This window comes from Gymnogyps californianus, chromosome 13 (assembly GCF_018139145.2).
Source record: "Gymnogyps californianus isolate 813 chromosome 13, ASM1813914v2, whole genome shotgun sequence".
In the NCBI taxonomy this organism is placed as follows: Eukaryota; Metazoa; Chordata; class Aves; order Accipitriformes; family Cathartidae; genus Gymnogyps; species Gymnogyps californianus.
The window spans coordinates 20278169-20298604 of record NC_059483.1 but is presented as its reverse complement, the minus strand read 5'-3'; the positions used below and the strand labels follow the sequence as shown (position 1 = coordinate 20298604).

Here is a 20436-nt window from a genome sequence, read left to right as displayed (position 1 = left end):
AAATTCTGTTGAGGAAGTGTGAAATAGAATTGGAAGTGAAATGATCTACATTTCACCTGCAACACGTTATCAGCCCACAGCTGAAACTCCAACGAATTCAAGAAGTAACTTTACAAAACTACCTGATTATTCCATGATAAACAACTCTTGCAGAACGAGTTGGGGGTGGGGTGTTTGTTGTTGCCCCCCCTTTTCTTTTAAATCCTACGTTGGAAACTTAGCTGGCAATTCAAGGTAATAATGATCATATACTGAACACCCTCAACCAATTCAGTACTACTTAGTGTCTTATAAAAAGTATTCTTGACCTGCTTAAAGAAAATATTTTCAAGTGAAAGACTAATAAGTCAGGGGCATGAATACAACCTTTCAAAAGCATTTTTTTCAAAACTATTGAAAATACACAAAAACATCAGCAAAAATGTTTTCACACAGAGTAGAAAGCATCACCTACCACATGTTGAATTGGTCAAGTTGATAAATGAGGCATGATATTCAACACACAAGTCAAAATACATGTTGAGAAGATATTAAACTTTAATAAAATTATAGACTTCTTTGAAGTCTACCATCTTGTCTACACTAGACTTTTCAAACGTCTTGGGATTTGTTAGCTAATGCATTCAAACTTCATGCATTTAATTTACTCCTTAGGCTAGACAAGGCCTTAGAAGCAATCTTTTTAGATTAGCTTTGAAGCATACTGTCAGAATATCATTCAGGAGCTTATATTGTCCTTGCTTTATGTTGTGACCTGTAACTCTGATTAGGCTTCAGTCTCCACTACCAAAAGTGATATTCATGATACAAGGTGACTTAAAGTACACTTGGTAACACTAGCTGTCAAACACAACGAGGTAAAAAGTAGCTTTGCAGATACACTCCTAAATAATACTCAAATTGAGGCTAAGAAAACAAAATTGATAGAATATACTTCAAACACTGCATTTATTACAAAGGTGCATAGAGTTTATGCCATTTCTTTTGAATACTTACATTTAAACTACAAACAACGTACAAAGCTAGGTTACAGTATGTAATAAAATCAACAATGATTATCTGGTAAATTCAGTACAACAGAATATTCTACTGTATTTAATTTCACAAAACATTTCTGAAACAAAGGCACTTACAGAATTAAAAAAAATTAACATATACTCTTTCAACATTTAAAATTTTAATTCCATTCCCCCTCCCCTACGGCACTGTGGATAACTAGTTTGATGTGAAGGCAACAGCTACTTGGACTGACACATCAGCAGTGCTTAAACTAAAAGTTTATGGATCAACTTCTCCATCTTTTCTATAACCATCCCGTTCTCTTAACTATATGAAAACAAATTTCAATGGGTTGCATGGCAACAACTAAATAAAATTTGGTCCTACGCCTTATTGTTAATGATGATTAATACACTAACAATAAGAAAAGATCTGATTAAGTGCTCCAATTATGAAGTGGACCATTTTCTCTTCTTTCAATGAGTTTTGTAGCTGAAGTAATAATACTACTACTAAAGCAGTTCCTTGTATATTAACGATTCATCTCTTCACTTGTATATAGTTATCATTAGCATATGTTCACTGAAGGAAAGTTGTAAATTTTCAGGCTCCTTAACCCTATCCCTCATCTCCTCCCACCGCTCCACATACAGTGGTGTTCAGGGCAATTTATTTGGTCTGTACAACATCTACACCAAAACTTCAGATCTGGGGACCTCTGTTATTGTTGCCACTTTACTTTCCTACTATCTTTTCCTTAGGGATGATGGCAGACAACTGAGCCAACTTCCCATGAAACTGCAGATTTTCCTTTCATAACCAAAACACGACCCGACTAACACTGCCACGAACTGTACGCTTTGTCACATCAGATGGAGGAAAGGAAGAGTGGTGCAGAGTAACAACCTCATGAAACCCAACACTAGAACACTGTACCTGTGCTCTGAGAGCTGCACGGCAGCTGTGCTCGCTGGCTGCATCTCACTGGCCAGACTCCATCCAGGCAGCTGGCTAACAAAGGTGCTGGAGTAGTCTCTGCCCTCCTTCTATATGAATAAACACACAGGGGTAGGATCTATAGCAAGGGAATTATTTCTGCAGTTATTCAGTGCCCTCCCACACATAAAAATTCCAGATTTCTGGGGAAACACTTCATCCTCCATACAGGAGACACTGTCCATTTTTGGTTGTTCTCACGTAACTCCAACCAGTGTAATGAAGCATTGCCCAATTTCTTGGCTTACAAGGCAGGAAAGAGGAGGAACACACAGATAGAGGGCATGCGTGCTCTGTGAGTGCCTCTTGGCACCATTTCATGCTATTAACTTCAACACTCTTAGAGAAGTGTAACAGAGGGGCATAGGTTGTCATGAAACCCAATGCTAAAAACTTTCTACAAGTTTCTTCTGAAATGCCCTGAAGACTTTCTTGAAAAAAGAATTGGAATAACCCAGAAATAGACTAAAAAATCAGGAAGAGAAATAAGGCTGCCTTTGACAGCAGCAGTTTTCATCCATCATATGAGGTAAAACAAAGCCACCATCAATGTGTTTCAAACAGTAATACACCCCAAATGTAGAACTGCAGGACAAATGGCTTAATGGCCTCTCTAAAAAAGTAAAATCAGTGTTTGAGACATGTCAAAATTATTTCACTAATTATATCACAGTGATACATACAACAGACTAGATAGCTCTACTGAGGAATAACAAATTGTATTTCAATGTTAGAAAAGATAGAATTGTAGAGGACACTAAAAAAAAAAAATCATGATTCATTTGATCAATACAAGGTGTATAGAGCCAAAAGCCTTGCAAACACTGGTAATAGTCATGAGGATGTCTCAAGACATTTCACGACTGCAAGCACTACCTTCTTGAAAATACATTACCTCACTGTGACCAAATCCTACCACTCTTCCTTTCCCTGACTTCTCGTTCTCTGCTCAGCTTTATGGGAATGTTGAAGACAAAAGAGAGGTTTAATCTCTACTGTGTGTAGGGCTGGGATTTCTTATCCTCCCTGCATATTATTATTCAAATGCAGACTGAGTTTATAAAGATCTATCATTCCTAGGTTCCTGCCATCTACAGTGCCCACTAGAGACAGACAGTGACAAACCCTAAGCATTTAAAAACCCCAGTCTATTTCTGACATCCCATCCCTCCTGTAAAATAAATTCCTTCCCTATGATGAGGCAGGACTGAACACTGGCAGGTACTTCTGCTTAACATATGATTAAGGTGCTAATTTTTCTTCCAAACTCATCAACAACATAGGACTTAGGTAAGCTTGTCCAATAATACTTGGACAACAAATACTTGTCCAATAACTTTTATGAAGAATTCTCAGGTTTCCAGCTTTTGATCTATTTGTTCTACTAAGTGGCAGAGAGTTTGGTTTTGTTGTTAATTTCTAGCTATGAATTAAAATGGCCTGAGAAAACACCCAATGAAGGCACAGTTTTTCAGCCTTAAAATTGGGAAAGCAAACAAGGAAATTACAAACTCATGCTATTTAGCACAGAAAAATGCAACTAGTCCAAAGACAATTAAATGTGGTTTGCTACCCCTTACTGAAGGCAAATGTGTTTCAAAAAAGGAAAAAACCCTTTTGAATGGTAAATGAAATGTATTACATTGTAGCTTACCTAACAATAGTAGCTTCATAACAGGCAGAACATACATAACATATATCAGGTAGTTTCTTAGAGATTAAGTTTTTGTGTTTTAATACTGTGCAAAAGATTGCTACAGCTTTGGGTGTTTGATAATTAGACAATTCCTTTCAAAATTATTGCACAGCAAATGTTATTGTGGTTCTTATTCTGAAGTACTCCTTCTTCATGCTTTTCTCATTGTATATAGAACAAAATCCCTTTTTGTATTTGCTTGAGGTATAAATTAACAACTTCTGCAAGAAAAATACTCCTTCCTCATACCTGAAGCATTTAAAAAAAGATACTGAATTAAATTTCACTTTACTTAGACAAAAGACTGCTGTCTTCCAGAAAAAATATACTACGGTTGCATGGTGTAAACAGCACAAATTATACTTTAAAAAGTTTTGTATGCAGAGCATAGCAGAAGATCTTTTCAATAGGTGGGCTTCTGAGGATCCACATAAGCAGGGTTGTAAGGGGGCTGGCTGATTGGGTAAGGTGCTCCAGCACCAGCTGCGAAAGCAAAACACAAGAAAAAACAGATCTGTAAAATTTACGTTCTGAATTCTACATCTATAATGACAACTTCTGTTTTGAGCACATGGTTAAGAGGTTCAACTTATGTAGTATCTTAATTGGACTTGAGAACAGTTTGTGCTAACTCATAAAGCATCCATATTTCAAAAGTAAGATCACAAAAACCTTTGTTCCTGTGTTTTTGGGGTTTTTTTGGTGACGCTTAAGTGTACATGTGTATTATGGCAGTCACAAGCACCTTGGTTAGACTATGTTCTCCCATGAAGGTTAAAAAAAAAAAAGGAACAGATCTGATTAAAAAAAACAGCCACTGGAAGTCAGAGAAGCACAAACAACAGGATATACTTGATAGTATGCCAAGAAGTGAAAATAAACCACTGGGCAGAAAAAGGACTCGAGAAAGCATCTTAGGATTCCTTCAGGGAAAATGCTTTCTTGGTAAGTGTCACAGAGTTAATTAAAAAATTAAAGGGAAAAAAGTACCCCACCACTACCGAGCACATTAAAGAGTTTGACTTATATACTAGATGTATATCACTCAGAAGATATCCTTAATTTCTAGTATTGAGACAAGCTGCTCTCAAGTGGCATCTTCATTTTCAGGTCTGTGAAATAGCACAAGTTAGTTCAAATAACGCAGCACCTGATCAGGTCCCTGGAACGTATAAGTGTGGTTATCTTTTGCTGATCTTGTAAAGTGAGTAGGTTTGGCTCCTGTGCGACAGAGCAGGTATTCTCTTCCTTGCACGTGACCTAATTAAGAGACTGCCCCTTGGTTAGCAGACAAGAGAAATAAAGGAGAGAGCTCTCACTTTGAGGCATTCTCAGCTGACAACATGGAAAGTGCTTCGACATTTTCCCAGGGAAAAAAATATTTTAAGAACTAACAAACCAGCAACAGTTTGAGACACCAGAGAGTAGGAGAAGCAAAATGACTAGTTTATTGGCTCCCTCACATGATAAAGATGAAGCCAAAGCACCTTGGGGTAATCCCATAAAACCCACAGCTTCTTCAGAGTTTACAACAGAAAAATGAAGTCAACAGGCCTGCCAAGTCAGTGTTTTTACACGGAGTGCTGGTTTGCACATTGTTAATGTGCAATTTCTAACTGGTTTACAAATGCTTAAGACCTTGAACAGCCATTTTATGTTTGAGTTGTCATGAAAGAGTTCTTTCTAAGTGCATTACCTACTAATCGGGACTATATCGAATAGTATCCACCATCACTCGTGTTTTACATAATTTGTTTACATTTACATTAATATAGTCATAGAAAATAGTAAATGTAAATAATACAAGATTGGCTCCAATGCAACTGCCTCCAGCTGTTTAAGAGATGAAGAAACACTCAGTGCTGCCTTACCTGCCACCGTTTCATGATAAGCTGGGGGTCCTGATGGCTGCATGGGGTAAGGGGGAGGATACTGTGCAGGGTACGGCGCTACCGGCATTCCCGGTTGTGGCTGGATAGCCACAGGCTGATATCCTTGATATGGGGCTACTGGGTAGTTGGGTGGCACTCCCTGTTGCTGGGGATAGGGAGCGTGAACCACTGTAGTGGAAGTAGTGGTGGTCACAACAGCTACAAGCAAGCAAAAGGAAAATGGTTAGTGCTGGTGGTTCTAGGAGATCACCTGGGACAGCCAACAACAGTAACGTAAAAAACATTCTCTCTTACGATCAATTTCTCACTTCAAAATCTGGGTAATTTCATTTTCAAAGTTCCACAAAAGATTTAGAAATGTATGCCTCTAAATATCCTTCCATTGATCTCAGTGGTAATGAGAGCCTTCACATACTGGGATAGCAGCCAACTTATCTCCTTGTTTCTTAACCACAAAGAGCAAAGAATTTTTTTCTTGGACTCTTCAAAAACCAGGAACTCAACCCTGCAGCCAAGTTATCTATCATTTGGTATGAGACTGGAAAAACTGCTCATTTTTAAATGTTATCTGCTTTTAAGGATTAAGGTGATAAAGATCTCCTTTATTAGGTAAGGAGCTTCCTACCATGATTGCCCAAATGAGTTTCCTTTTGTACGTTGTCTACACACTAATACATCCATGTGTTAGTACATCTTTCTCTAAGTAACAGTCAGAAAGGCAAATACACACCTTAAGTCATTGATTTTTGTAGGAGCTGATGTTGGATCATTGGTTCACATCTCTCATTGGAATAAGGGAGTGTTAACACTTTCTAATAAACTGCAATAATTTGTTTTCGAGATCTCCTTCCTCTTTATGCTACAATTACAGACTTTGCTCAAGATTGCACTGTTGCAGTCCTGGGCCTTTGGTGTATTTTTCACGTATATTTTTAAAAGACTGGGAAAAATTTAAAATTTCATCCTATCCCCTGCTTCCCTAAACAAAAAATCAAAACAAAACACAACTCCCACCACCCCCCCCTCAAAAATCCACACATTGGGGAGGGTGGGGAAAGAGAACTTCAAAATGCTTAGAAAATATTCCAAAACATCTCTGCAACTTCACATTCTGAAGAAGCTTAAATGCTTACTTTTAACGTTTAGCTATTGCAACTTCTGTAGCAGAGAGGCAAGGCAAGATTATTTTCACCTTTTCTAGGAACACAATGTTCGGGGGGGGGAGACACGGAACGGACGACGACGACAGACGGGGTGGGGAAGAAAGTCTTGTTCAAAGATGTGAAAAAGAAAATAAATATACAGGTACTTACGCCTTGGTTTTCGACATGCTTTATACAAACAGCAACACGAACAGGTGAGGCACAGAATAATAGTAATTACAATCACCGCACAAACAGTAACTCCAATCGCAGCAAGCGTTCCAAAACTGCAAAAAAGATAGCACCAGAAGCAGTAAGAGTCTTTCACACAAGTTTATTACTCTTTAACCTAACCTTCTGCAGCCAACACATTGCTCTTCCTTCAATTTGTTACTCTTACTACTTCACGCATTTGAGTAAGAAACACCTGTCAAACGCAGTGCTCCATGAGGTCAGGCCTGCTAAATCAGTGGAAGCTGACCAACCCCTACCAAGGAGCGTGCTCCCCTGTACATGAGAAGGGCCCAACGTGAGCCTTTGCTCCCTCTCATTTTAGCGTGACTGCCATTCTTGTTATTTTAGTGCAACTGTGTGTCCCTTCATGTATTCCAAAAGGTTACAGCGATGAGGTTTCACAATCACTAGTTTGATGACTTAATTTTCCAAGCATGGCTTGACGGCTCTGAACACACAGGGAGGCATGCCTGAAACGAAGCACCCCAGACTTTGGGGTGACAGCAAGTTCTTCGTACATTTGTAAGATGTCCCAGGCCCAATCTCAGGACAATCTCGGTACTGAGCAGACCTCTCCACGCTGCAGATTCTTGGCAGGTTCCTTGGCATTTGTAAACAGTTGTTTCAGAAGCCACGTTTCACGTGGTTTGAAAGATCTGAAATTCTGCCACCTTTACTGCAACAATGAGTATGTTATGCTACATTATGGGAGACAGAAACACTGTCTAAACCACCAAAACCTAGTGCAGAAAGGCCAAGGATTACACCATCTTGAAAGTCTGTAATGAGTACCAAATAATGGAGGCAGACGTAAAGCTTCCGGAGACGACTGTTTAGAAGTTCTGTTTACCACACAGGCATGAAAAAGTAACACTGTAAAGCATTAAATGCCCAATGACAATTCCCTTTTAAGCATTCATTTACGTGACTTGTTTCCTACAGTCTGAAACCAATAAAGCCCTTCTTCCCTAGAAGCCAAAGTCTCCAGCATTTTTATTCCTTAAAAAATGCACCACGCATCAGTTTTGGGAACAATTGCAGGAAGTCAGTTTTAATGAACAAGCTCCAAAATAACGAGTAGAGACCTGGTTTTATATCCATCCTGTTTTTTCTTCTTCATAGAGATTTTGGCTACAGAACTTTCTAGTTGTTTTTTTTTCCTGCTCAGCTTCCTGTTAACAGCTTTAAACAAAACGACATATCTCCAGAACCTCCAGCAATTTTCGCTTGGCTACTAAACAGCCATCAAATGTGAAAATTGTTTTTGAGTATCAATGACACTGGAAGGTTAAATCACTGACATAAGAAAATGCAAAGCGCTCTATCCCTAACCCAAATTCGGAAGACTTCGCCTCAGTCTTCTAGAGCAACTTAACCCTCAGTAAGCTGGACACTGAACATAAGCATTGACAAACAAAACAGGTTCAATTTAAAATGCAGTTTTTTCCCCTAAGAGAGGTTCCATCAATTTTATTCTGTTTCTGCAACAGCTAGAAGAAAAAACTTGGGTCAAATCTCTTTCCAGAATCTGAGCAATAATTTTATCTAACTGTAACTGTATCTAACTTGCGCATTGATTTTGTGAAGTAGTAAATATAACACTATGGATTTACTCCTCAAATACTAAACCTAATATTGTGGATTGCCTATGGTGATTGCACCTAAGCATTTACAAGTAAAACAGGAAGCAGGAACCGCTGCAGCCTCCTGAAGTCACAGAAGCCATGTCAGAAACACTGCCAGGAAAGCAAATGGATGATTGCAACAGCTGCAAAATGTAAAGATGCATACATGCTTTGTCACGTTTATTTACACCTTTACAGAATGTTTTTCATATGCTGACTTGCACATGCAAATGTATTCCTAACCATGCCGCTTTTAAGTGCTCTCCCCATCCTCATGAGCATTAGTTTCACTTCAGCACAGTAAGTTCACAGCCAGCTCATCTCCATCCAAAAATCCCATTTCTTTCAAGCCTGGTATAAAAAGGAAGATACAAATGCAATTTTGGGGGCGGGGGGGGGGGGGGGGGGGGGGGGGGGGGGGGGGGGGGGGCGGGGGGGTGTGTGGAAGAGAGATAAATATGCACAATGATACCACATCCTGAAACACAGCCTGTCTCCTGTCCATGAGGCCAACAGCAAACATACATCAAGTTAGTTTGAAAACACAAGCTGAATACTTGTTTATGCAGAAATGGATTAGATTTAAGAGCAACCTGTGGAATTTAGATTAATTATACAGGGTCCTTACTAGATACTCATTATATAAATTCATATATACACTGGAGAAGAAAAAGAGAGAGAAGAGTGCACAATGGATTCATACATTAGACTTAACCATCTTGATTGCAATGTTCACAAGAAACAGCATCAATGCCTGTGACAAACTATGGACACCTCTAGAAACTGCATGACAACAAATGTTAACTACAATTACTGCTACTTGTGGAGTGCCAACAGCATTTTCCTTGCTCTTGTTCCCACTTCTGTATCAACCCTGAGAAAGCTCTCTCACTAGGGAGGTTAACATTTCCATTACACACAATTATTACCACGCAACATTAGTAGAGACAACAAAGGAAAAGTCTTCTAGGTTCTTCCTTGGGCTTTTTCCCCAGTAAAGAAGGAAAAAACTTTTTTGCTAGTGAATTATGCCAAGGAAAGAAATTCTTCTGTCAAGGAAAGAGATTAGGCCTGACAAAGACAACTAGAATTCTTCACTTCTACAGACAATGAACCTCTTTGAACTTTAGCAAAGGCTGGGCAAAATCAAACAAACCTAAGAAATGGAGAAAACAGACTAAGTGGAGAAATGTCTACTTGTCATAAATAAACTATCACAGCAGGAAACTGGCAGAGAGCCCTTATCTTTCACAACCAAATTCAGTTCTGATATGACAAGAGAGAAAACAGTACAAGCCCATCTGCAGCCAAGATGGCCACCAACAGATAAACATTCATCAGTTTGAAGCATGGGCTCCATTTGCTTATTTGTAGTAAAGATTTCTGCTCACTGAAGCACATATCTCACTGCCCATTTACTATCTCTAATAAGGAAAGTGACAAAAGCAAAGCTCAGGGAGAAAAAAAACCACCATATCCTTATTTTCACCAAGTTGTTAGAGACACCCTGTGCATTTTCATCATTTGTCTGTGTCGTTGCTAAAACAACACGACCGCAGCATGATGACATTTTGCATACATCTTTTAAAGAGCTAAATGGAGACACATATTTAAAGTACAGGTGTGTCACGTGTATACACTTTAGAGTGCGGTTCCGTGTTTGTGTGTGTAAACACTGTGATTCAGTTCTACCCACGGAAATACTGTGTGATTACTACAGACCAAAATTATAAGCCTTCAGAAACAGCTCAGTCAGTGAAACAACAGACAGGAGTTAGTTCTTCCCAGAATTTTCTGAGTGCACACAACTGGATTACTGTAGGCACTTTTATCACCTACTTTACAGCAGAAGCATAATTTTCCTGCCAGTGCTTGGGCTCATGCAGACTAATGTCTTGAAACAGCAGAAGGTAGCGTGACACTTAGGGAAAATAAAGCAGTATGCGCTATCAACTTGCAACTTGCTGCATCAACACTCTCAACAGCGGAGCTCTCAAATATTTTTTTCTAATGATTTCTATTGATAATCAAAACTAGCAATACTCTTTTGGAATATCTGAATGGTCAGGTACTACCTTACTGTAATAATGCCTGTCCTTTTAGTGCCCAAAGAGTACTACCCTGAGCACTTCTTCCTGAACATTCAGTAATATCCCACTAGTAAAACTACTGAAAAAAAGTGCAGGAAGGCTACCAGTAATAGAAGACGTTACTCAAGTGAGGCCAGAATGGTGCTCAGCATACTTTACTCAGTGAACCGTCTAAGCTTCAGGAGATAAGATATTCCAGATACTGTATAAAGACTCTCTTGCAGTGTGCTAACTCCAGAAAGCCTATACTCCTTTCTTAAACAACAGTATTGCTTCATTTAATTGCCTTCACTTGATGAATCTGTCTGAAAGGACTCTGAAAATATATTCACATTAAATGATAATTTAATTACCAAGTGTAAGCATTATACATAAATGAAAAAGAATAGACAAGAGGGATTGTAGCTTCAAGATTCTTCCACTGAATGGTTAACCAAGCAAGCAAAAAAAAAAAAAAAAAAAAAAATCAAACAAAAACCAAACCAAAAAAACCACACTTTACCCCCTGCATTCTGCAAACAAACGTCAGAGCGCAGCAGTCAGGGTGGCCACAGCACCAGATCAGAACGCTTTGTTGGCGTCACAGTTTGAACACGGGTTTCCAGACTCCCACATTACATATACCATAGTCTCTAAATAAAACACACACTGTTATAAACAGCTTGAGCTCATTCACTGCCATTTCCTGCTTCTTTCTCTTCACATAAAAGCTAACTTTTGCCAATAATTTAATAGAAAACAAAATTGAGAACAAAACCAAACCTAATAGCAGTTTTACTGCAGCAATGATAAATTGCAACTTCATATTTACTTTCCCATGGATTTTATGAGAAGAAACAACTCCCTGCCCTTTCCTACCGCTACCTCTCCCCTTCCTTGCCCTACTCCACTTCTACCCCTATTCTCTCACCTTTGGAAAGCACTAAATTGCATATGTAATGCGCATACCTCGCAGGGCTCACCTTACCTTTAAAGTTTTCTAATCATTCAAAACATGTATCAGTTCACATAAAGGGAGTTGTGATCAGTGCCTGTTTTACCCCTTTTCGTACTGAATGAGACGCAATGGACATTTTAAAATGGGAGAATCAAACCCAGGATCTAACTAGTACTATTTGTAGAAGTTAATTCTCAAGGTAGTTGTTGTTCATATCGGAGATCTCAATCTTAAAACACTGTCAAGTGGAAAAAAAACGTAAAATGCTTTGAGTGTATTTAAGGCCTTTTAAAATATCCAAGTTTCAATTCCAGTAACATATTTTTAAACCTCCTTAACAGTTTGAATCACTTAAGTTGGAGACATTTTGTAGGCCCTGCTGTAAAGAAAGTTCTTGCATATCTATGCATTCATGACAGTGGGACACACTGCAAATTTTGTCTTTAAAAAAGAAAAAATATCCAAATGAACGATGAGACCACATAGTTCTGAAAAATTAGTTTAAGCAGCCTATTTATTTCACAAGTTCTAATCTATTCCAAGATTTGTTCCATGCTACCAGAAACATGTTGGCAGAGTCCTTTTCAAAAGCACGGCTGCTTTTAAAAACAAACATTTACAAAAACTGAGTTATGCCTGTAACACAGGGTGGTCTGGAAAGACTTCAGAAGATAATTTAGGCCATTCCTAAAAGTCTAAAAAAATTGAGTATACACATATCATTCTTTACTGCTCCAGAAACGGATACAGTTCCCAGAAATGTGACAGAATGGTAAGTGTCCAGACTTGCCCTGACTCAGGTATAGGGCATGACCAAACAAGTCCCCAGACTGAGATGCTTTCCTAAGTCCAACATTTTAATCATAGCCATACAATGCCACATACTGCCTCTAAAACTTAGCAGGAAAATAAAGGATAAACTTTTTTTTTTCCCAAAGGAAAGGCAATATGACTTCCCAAGAGTCTTTCAGAGGGATTAGTTTTTACAACCTGCAAACAACACATTTCCTCAGTTTAATATTTTAGCATGAAGATTCAAAACATAAGAACCACTTTGCTAGAGACTCAAAAAAACCCGTTTACTATTACACAGAAAGCAAACTCCTGTGAGGTTAATACTCACAGGAAAACATGAGCATGACTTTAACACTTGATAGACTGACCAGCCTATTTTAGCGCAGCTGGGTTTTGGGCCACAGGAGCTTCAGCACATATGGACAATCAAAATATAAACCATAGAGTTAAGCCTCATAGTCCGGGTGCAATCACACCAGTTGCTGGTGCCAGCCATGGCCTGCTCCAGCCATTTTACTCAGGGGCCACCCCCCCAAAACGAGATCTCTGCATGATCAAGAAGTGTGTAAGAAACAAGGGTCCAGTGATTCCTGTGGCAGGCAACAGGCAGCTTAAGACTCAGACTGAATAGCGTGGTTTCAAAATTATGAAATCTTGGTGGTTTCATCAGACCAGCAAGTTTGAGTAACTGCTAAGTCATTTTATAAGCGACGCAATGCAGTGAAGTGTGGACTGGAATTGTGACGTCTGTGTTGGTCTTTCAGACAAATGTTAACTCAAGTTAGCACTTGAAAGTGTCCCTCCTAGGGTCCTGCCCATGTACAGCTCCTTAACGTGAAGAAAATGGTTTCATCCAATTTTGGCTAACCCATCAGTGCGGTACCCACTCAAGTCATCACTAACTGTAAACTGTTAAACTGCTTTAGCATGGACACAGATTAACTGCCACTGAAAACCACTAAAACTTATCACAGCTTTCCATAGTTCTTTCTGGGTACCCCCAGAAAGAAGGAAAGTTTGCAGCAGGAACCCCCCCGAAACAATCGCTGGGACACCTCTGCTTACCTGCAGTCTAAACAACCCTGAGCTACATCCCCCAGAGTCAGCAGCTGAGCACAGCCCAGTGACCCTTAGCATCAGCCAAGCCAGCTCTGGCATGAGAACCAATGCTAAAGCAACAACAGTAATGCCATGGTAAGCCAAGAAGCCCCGCAGCTGCAAAAGCGTTATAGAAAAAGAGAATGCAAGAGTCTTTTGAGAAAAAGTTCGCTAAATATGTACTGAATGGGTCCTTTTTCTATTTGTTCAAATAGGAAGCTGATGTGGATTACTTGAAGCCCAAAATAATAAGCTTTAATTTCATACACAAAGACCTACTGGAAGTAAAGCTAATTACTACTTTTTTTTAAAGACACTAACTTCTCAATTTTTTTCCAGTAACATGTAACAGGTTTAGCACAACAAGTGCTTAAACAGCCTATATGAGAAAGCGGCAGGGAGGGAACTTCCTGGAGTTTGTGGTTTTACTCAGACATCCAATACCCGGATCCAACAGGTTATTATGAAAGATGTATACAAGCATCTCTTCTTGGACTATAAACAGTTCACTTGTACTAAAATATGTCTATTTACATAAACCCCTTTGTAATGCATACTAAAAATACAATTTTCCAGGGAAGTTTCCCAGGAAATCTACTATTGTACACTTTGTAGACAGTTGAGAATAATTGCTATAGGTAACTGGCACATTGAAAATATGCACATAACAAGGGGAAAAGTCAGAGCTGCATTCAGAAGGACTAACCTCTTTCATCAACAGTGCAAGAATTAATACTGCAGCTTCATGCATGTCACAAGACAATTTCAGACAAGTCTGTTGGACCCTCAGCATAAAAACTGTCCTTAAACACAACATGAGGCATTTGCTTCTACAGATGATAAATAAATTTAAAATGCTCCTTTAGTGGCAAAAAGAGAATGTCGACTGATTACAGGCACAGATATTTAAGGCAAACAAAGTGAGTCAGTTCCCCTCCTACCGTTAGGATCCCAGTTCAACGATACAGGATGTTACCCCCTATCCTAATTAAAATCTGGGACCAACATAAAGGCAATGGAAGGGATTTTTCTGAAATGGTTAACTGAATTAATAGAACAAGTTTAACTGAAAAAAATTAATTAAGTACTGCAGAAATTTTTCCCCACATAAATAACAACTGCAGTACTATGAATTTGCTACTGCCAATACCATACTAATTCTAGAAAGCAGATTTAAGCAACTAATTAGAAATTAAACTTGGCTAAAGAGTTAAAGTTTTAAATAAAATTAAAAAAGAGGATTTTTTCTGGCAAATTGCAACCCGGCGTATGACTTGCCAAACACACTGAAACTGCAATCAAAGGAAGTTCAGACTAGGTTACACCCACCAGCTTCGCTTACCATATAACCCAGCTCTTGTATGAAACACACCTTTCTCTTTACTCTGTCATCACATATATAAAAGTTAGAAACACTGTGTTCAGGCAGGAGCAAAGTTTAAATTGGGTAAATTATCCTATACTACTAGGAACTGACGTGCTGCCTCACTCTCCCTCTCTTTGGGAGAAGTATTACTCATCCAGCACAAGGAGGATCATCAAGGAAAATCTTAACACTGCACAAATAAGAACAGACCTCTGCAGCAGAGGTCACATCTGGCTGACTACTACTTCTCCTTTTAAATGGTATCCACCATTAACAAGACCTTCATAAAAAAAGTCAGAAAAGTGACTTTGACGACTGATTCCTTCCACAACCTAAAAAAATAGCGGTTTTGAAGTTTACCTCTCAGTGGAATTGAGAACCAGAGATCATGCTAGTAAACACAGAGAGGAATATCACATTAAAAATGAATGGTATAAAATGTTTTTAATAAAAACAGACTTTGTCAAAAGACCAATCTTTGCACAATTGCTAATTTCCTGAAATTAAACTAATTTGTTCATTTCACAGAAGACCCTACAACTGCAGTTTTAAAAGGCTAGGCAATTTAAGGACATTCTCCTCCTCCCATAACAATACATCTATTCTCCTCCTCCCATAATACATCTACAACACAATCTATCGCAAATGCATCTGGCTACGCCTCAGGCCACGGCTATTTTGTGGAAGCATATGAAACGGCAGAGTTGGAGCTAGCTTTGGAACCCACATGCTCAAACTTTCATAGATCCTACTAAATAACAATCATGGTCTTTTAACCATGTTTTCAAGGAAGGATTCTCTGTTTCCTGGGCTATAGGACCCTTCTCTGAGGGTCACCCTGCCTGCGGCTGCTTTGACAAGCTCTCTCCAGAGTTACTGTTTCCAGAGTTACACTGTGTAGAGGCACAGCAAAGCCCACAGACTTAGAGGAGGGAACACTCTACCCTAGTAAGTACATACAGTCAATGAAGTACACACCCACAGAAAAATTAACGCCTGGACATAATCCAAGTGATTCATCTTACTGTGTCTTTGCATGTTTAGGCCAGGTTGTCTTGATTTTTTACCGTGAAACAGCCTTCTGTAGCTAGAAGAGCACGCTAACGCAACCATGCGCATCTGCCTCTTGAGCCAGGACAGCATTTTTCAATCCCTCCTTCCATCCTGGTTTCAGAGTAAATGAACCCGCACGAGCATTAAGCCCACTGCCTGAAGCAGGCAGCTGAGAAATCATTAATGGCAACTCACGACTGCTTTGTCAGCTTTAAGTAGCTTCTTCACTGAGAATACAGTGAACACAAAACCAAATGGTCTATAATGCAAGTTACAATTACAAATTGTGCAAGCTTCTATTTACTTTTCAGGCTGGTAAAAAGCATAGAACTTTTTTTTTTTTTTTAAAGCTTCAAATCCAAATCTCAATTGTTTCTAGACAGGAGGCTTACATTCCTTGGTGAGATTAGCCTGTGTCTGAATGCAAGCCTCACAGAATGGGCTCTGTATGCAGTTTAACTCATTTATTACAGAAAATATTAAGGATCAGTATTGGAAAAGAAATCCTCTGCTCATTAAATAGAGACTGCTTACATTTCTAGAAGTTCTTTTCCAATGAATAATCTTCGTAATTTATTTTCTTATCATTGGCAGCCTATTACAGATGCTGGAGCAACCAAATACACCGTAAAGTGTAAACTGAAGTCCCTGATAGCGATGGGGAGAGGAGGAGAAACGGGGCATTGTTAATATCACAGTATTTTTTACCTTGTCTATAGAGAAAACATACGCTTAAAAACATCTAAATTGAGAGACGGCAAATTAGGATAATCACATCTTCCACAGTTAGAAATTTACTGGGTTCGCCAGCTTATGCATGTAGCAGCCTATTGCAGATGCTGCATTTCAGTCAAAGGCAGGCAGAATGACATGGATTTTCTCCATTTCGCAAAAAGGAGAACGAAGTCACAAGACAACACGTTGATCGGCCCATGACAAGACCTGAATGAGCACATTCCCAGTCTAACAAGACTGTTCTGTCTCTGCCAGCTGAGGCTTCCCAGGAGGACTGTCATTCTGCCTCCCTCTTTTCATCACATAAGGATGAACAGCCTTTTCTCAAGCACTACTGTATCTGTTACACAATCTGCTGTAACTTCAAGGCAGAAATTAATTCAGAAATAGAGTCCAATTAACTGTGTACACTGACAATTTGAAGTTTTGTTTCCATTTAGAAAGACTAATATCAGCTGCCCCAACCACATTATCTTCTTCTGTAACTCTGATACAGATGTTCTGAATTGCTCCACCTCCTTAAACACTCAAACATTTCACAATTAGTTGAACTGTGGATGTGAGTCATCTAATTTCCTTTTCCAGTAAGGGTCACTATTGGAAAATTGGCATACCAAGGCTAAATAACCATGTTACCAATGCAAATTATGATAACTGCTGTTCTAATGAATCAGTGCTCTGCTTTTTGCACAGTTTCTTAAAGCAATAATACTACGTACTGCAGAATGAGAGGGGAAAAACAACTAAATTGACCTTACTACTCACAATTCATCTTTGAAACCAGAGCAAAGCAGGGGAAAATTCAGTAATGCAATTAAAAGGGAAACAAACGTGAAACACCTTCCAGTAGTAAATCCCTGCCACGATGCATTCACTAGCAGCAGAAATTGTAGAAATTGCATATGGTCATCTTGCATGCAAGGAAAAATGGTGGCAAATTTAAGAAGTTTCGTGGTATGAAACCTATGCCTACGCTCTGACCTAGAAGCTCCGAATGATCTTGAAGGATTGATCAACAATGGAAAAAGCCTGAATCTGAGTTAACACTGACTTTTATACTTTCCCAAAATGCTTACATTTACTTCCAAATGAGAGAGGTGAAATTCTCTTAAAAAGCCAGGATTTATGAGCAATGTCCCAGAGCGGTAACTTGATCCAGGAATAAGCCCAACGCAAGAATGAGGAACTAAATGCTTTCTGACCCTTAATGCCAGGAAACCATCACCTCCTCCTTTTGAAGGGCAGCGTCAAAGGCCATATTTGCAACTCGTGAAAATGAAGAGGGCACTAAAGGCAGTTGCCTTTTGTTGCCTCTCCTCCTGTTATGAACTGTTCAAAGACTATGCTTATCTTGCTGGGAGATACAAAGAAATATCCCAACTGATACCAGCCCTCCTCTCCACACAGTAAAGTATTAAATAAACATAGTCATCGAGAAACAATGTAAAACTTGTCTTTTAAAAGAAATTGGCGTGGAGCGGGAGGGTGGAGTATACCTTGCAGGCAGAAACCAGGGACAACTCTTCCAGCACCAACACAGCTTACTGCTTGGTTAAAAAACCCAAACAAACCAAGGCAAAAACCCCAACACACACCACACCAAAACCTGGGCAAAGCTGTAACGAAACAGAAACCTACTTGGTGTCCCACTGACTGCAGTCACAGAAAGTCCTACTCACTTTCCTTCCGGATGTTGAAACGCCCTAAATCAGACACTCAAAGTCATCAGTCACTTTGGAAAGTTCTGGGATATGGTTTTCCTCTGGAGTCACATCCAGGTGGCTTTTCAAGGGCAATATTTCTGTGAATAATTACCGTCCTTCTATTAAAATTGCCTAACCAGAAAGTAAGCTTGATGTTAAGTCTAGGCCTTTGCACAACACATTAATTTTTCAAAGCTGTAATGCAATTGAAAGGAAAAAGAGAAATCAGTGATGACCCATTTTCTCAAGGTGAGACATCAACAATTCTCTCTTTTAGACATTCCATAGCTGAAAACAAAGATAATTAAAGCAACTTAGCTGCTACTTCCTAAATGTTTTCTGTCACTTACAAATGCACCTTTGTGGACTGCGGGCCTTGGTTACAATTCCTTTAGCAATTGTGCAGGTTTTTTGGTTTTGTTTGTTTTTTAAAATACTATATTCTTTCATTTTCTGTGGTTTTGAGTAACTACGCTTGTTGGCACAGAAAAAAATGTATTTATCACATTCTTTATGTGTAACCTTTATTACTGCAGCAGATTCAGCATCTCTGCAGCCCCAAAGACGTGGAAGTTGTTTTTTTTTTTCTACCTTTCAACTAAACACGCAGCAAGAGTGAACGCTGGTTGGAGGACGAGGCTCGCGCCCGCTGATCTGCCTGAACCATCTGAAGATCCGCAAGACAGGTCCATCAGCCTAGCAAAGAAGGGGCAGCCCTCCTCCAAAATATCTGTCACATCAACCCCTTCCTTCTGGAAGACTGCTGGCTCGAAAGGGACCGAAGGACCCAAAGACATTCATTTACCCTCTTCACGTCGCATACCACGTGGCGGATACCGGGGCAGCGCTACCACCAGGTGCCTCCAAGTGAGGCTTCCTTCCTACCGCGCGCAGAACGCGGAGAGACACCTCCGCAGGTGACACGGCGCGGGGTGCTCCGCTCAGCTACGTCAGAGAACGAGCAGGGCCCCGAGCATCCGCCGCGCCACGCCATTCCCAGGAGGCGGGGGCGACGCCGCTTACACGGCCCCGCTGGCTAAAGGCTACCGACCCCCCCCTCCCCAAGGGCTGCTCCGGCGCGGGGGCCGGGGCGGCGCAGGCCGGGAGGCCCGCTCCTACCCTGCCTAGCCGGGCTTGCCGCAGCGGCACGGCGAGCCGTCCCCACAGGCGTCCGGAGCCCCCTCCCGCCCCGCCGCGCCCGCTTACCCCATGCTCCTCGTCGCCGCCGCCGCCGCCGCCGCTCGCCCCGCGCCCGCCGCCCGGCCCCGCTCACGTCACGCCGCTCGCTCCGCCCCCTTAAAGGGCGCGGCAGCGACGGCGGGGGGCTCCCGCGCACCTTCCGCGGGGGCGGGCGGCGGCGCCCTCGCCGTGCGCGCAGCTCTCAGCACCCCTCCCCGCCGGCCGCGGGCGGCCTGTGGCGTCACTGCTCCTCCTGTGGCGTCACTGCTCCGCCTGTGGCGTTACTGCTCCGCGGGGAGTCTGGGTCCCCCTTGTCTGTGATCCCTGGAAGTCTTAATTATTCAAGCTTATGGAGATCTATCAAATATTCATAGCTCAGAGTTAACCCTTGTCCTCTCTCTGCAGTCTTCCACGCTACGAAAAATAGAAACGTTTTACAGCAGGACTCTTGTAATCACCAATATAATGCATAGACTTAAAAGAATTTATTTTGCCTGAGATTGAAATAGAACAGGAAATACTGATAAAAATTAAGTGCAAAAGATGCTAAAAAGCAAGGAAAGACCTCGAGCAAAAGCAGCTTCTCTTACTGAGCCACTACGGGCTTAACCTGTCAGTATCAAAGGGTATAGAGCAAGTGTGCTAATGCTTCAGACGACAACCTCCCGTTCAGTAATAAGAATATGGACTATTACATACAGCAATCACTATGGTCTAAATGGCACAATCTAACCTCTTCCTCATGTCTCCGCTTTGTCAGATATTCCGACATGTACACGGACTTTGAGCGCTCCACATTCTTAACACACAAAAAAGTATTTCTATTTTCATATTTTATTGGCATGTACCAATTACACAATGAAGAACCTCTGAATAAATATAATTTTAAAAGCTGA

The 20436-nt window shown here is 40.4% G+C and overlaps 1 protein-coding gene across 1 annotated transcript; it reads right to left on the bottom strand.

Annotated features, from left to right (window-relative positions):
* Positions 1-931: 931 nt before the first annotated feature.
* On the bottom strand, positions 932-19594 carry SHISA5 (shisa family member 5). Its single transcript, XM_050904772.1, has 4 exons — positions 19568-19594; positions 6897-7012; positions 5563-5781; positions 932-4174 (listed from the first exon to the last, which is right to left on the bottom strand). The coding sequence occupies exons 1-4, from the start codon at positions 19570-19572 to the stop codon at positions 4095-4097; spliced, it is 420 nt and encodes a 139-aa protein (XP_050760729.1). The 5' UTR covers positions 19573-19594; the 3' UTR covers positions 932-4094.
* Between the last annotated feature and the right edge of the window lie 842 nt (positions 19595-20436).

Bases quoted from the DNA above. Each gene is read 5' to 3' on its own strand.
- SHISA5 (XM_050904772.1), bottom strand. The intron at 5,782-6,896 runs GTAAGTACCTGT...GCTTGCTTGTAG, and splicing joins AGCATGTCGAAAACCAAGGC to CTGTTGTGACCACCACTACT. The intron at 4,175-5,562 runs GTAAGGCAGCAC...TTGCTTTCGCAG, and splicing joins TTATCATGAAACGGTGGCAG to CTGGTGCTGGAGCACCTTAC.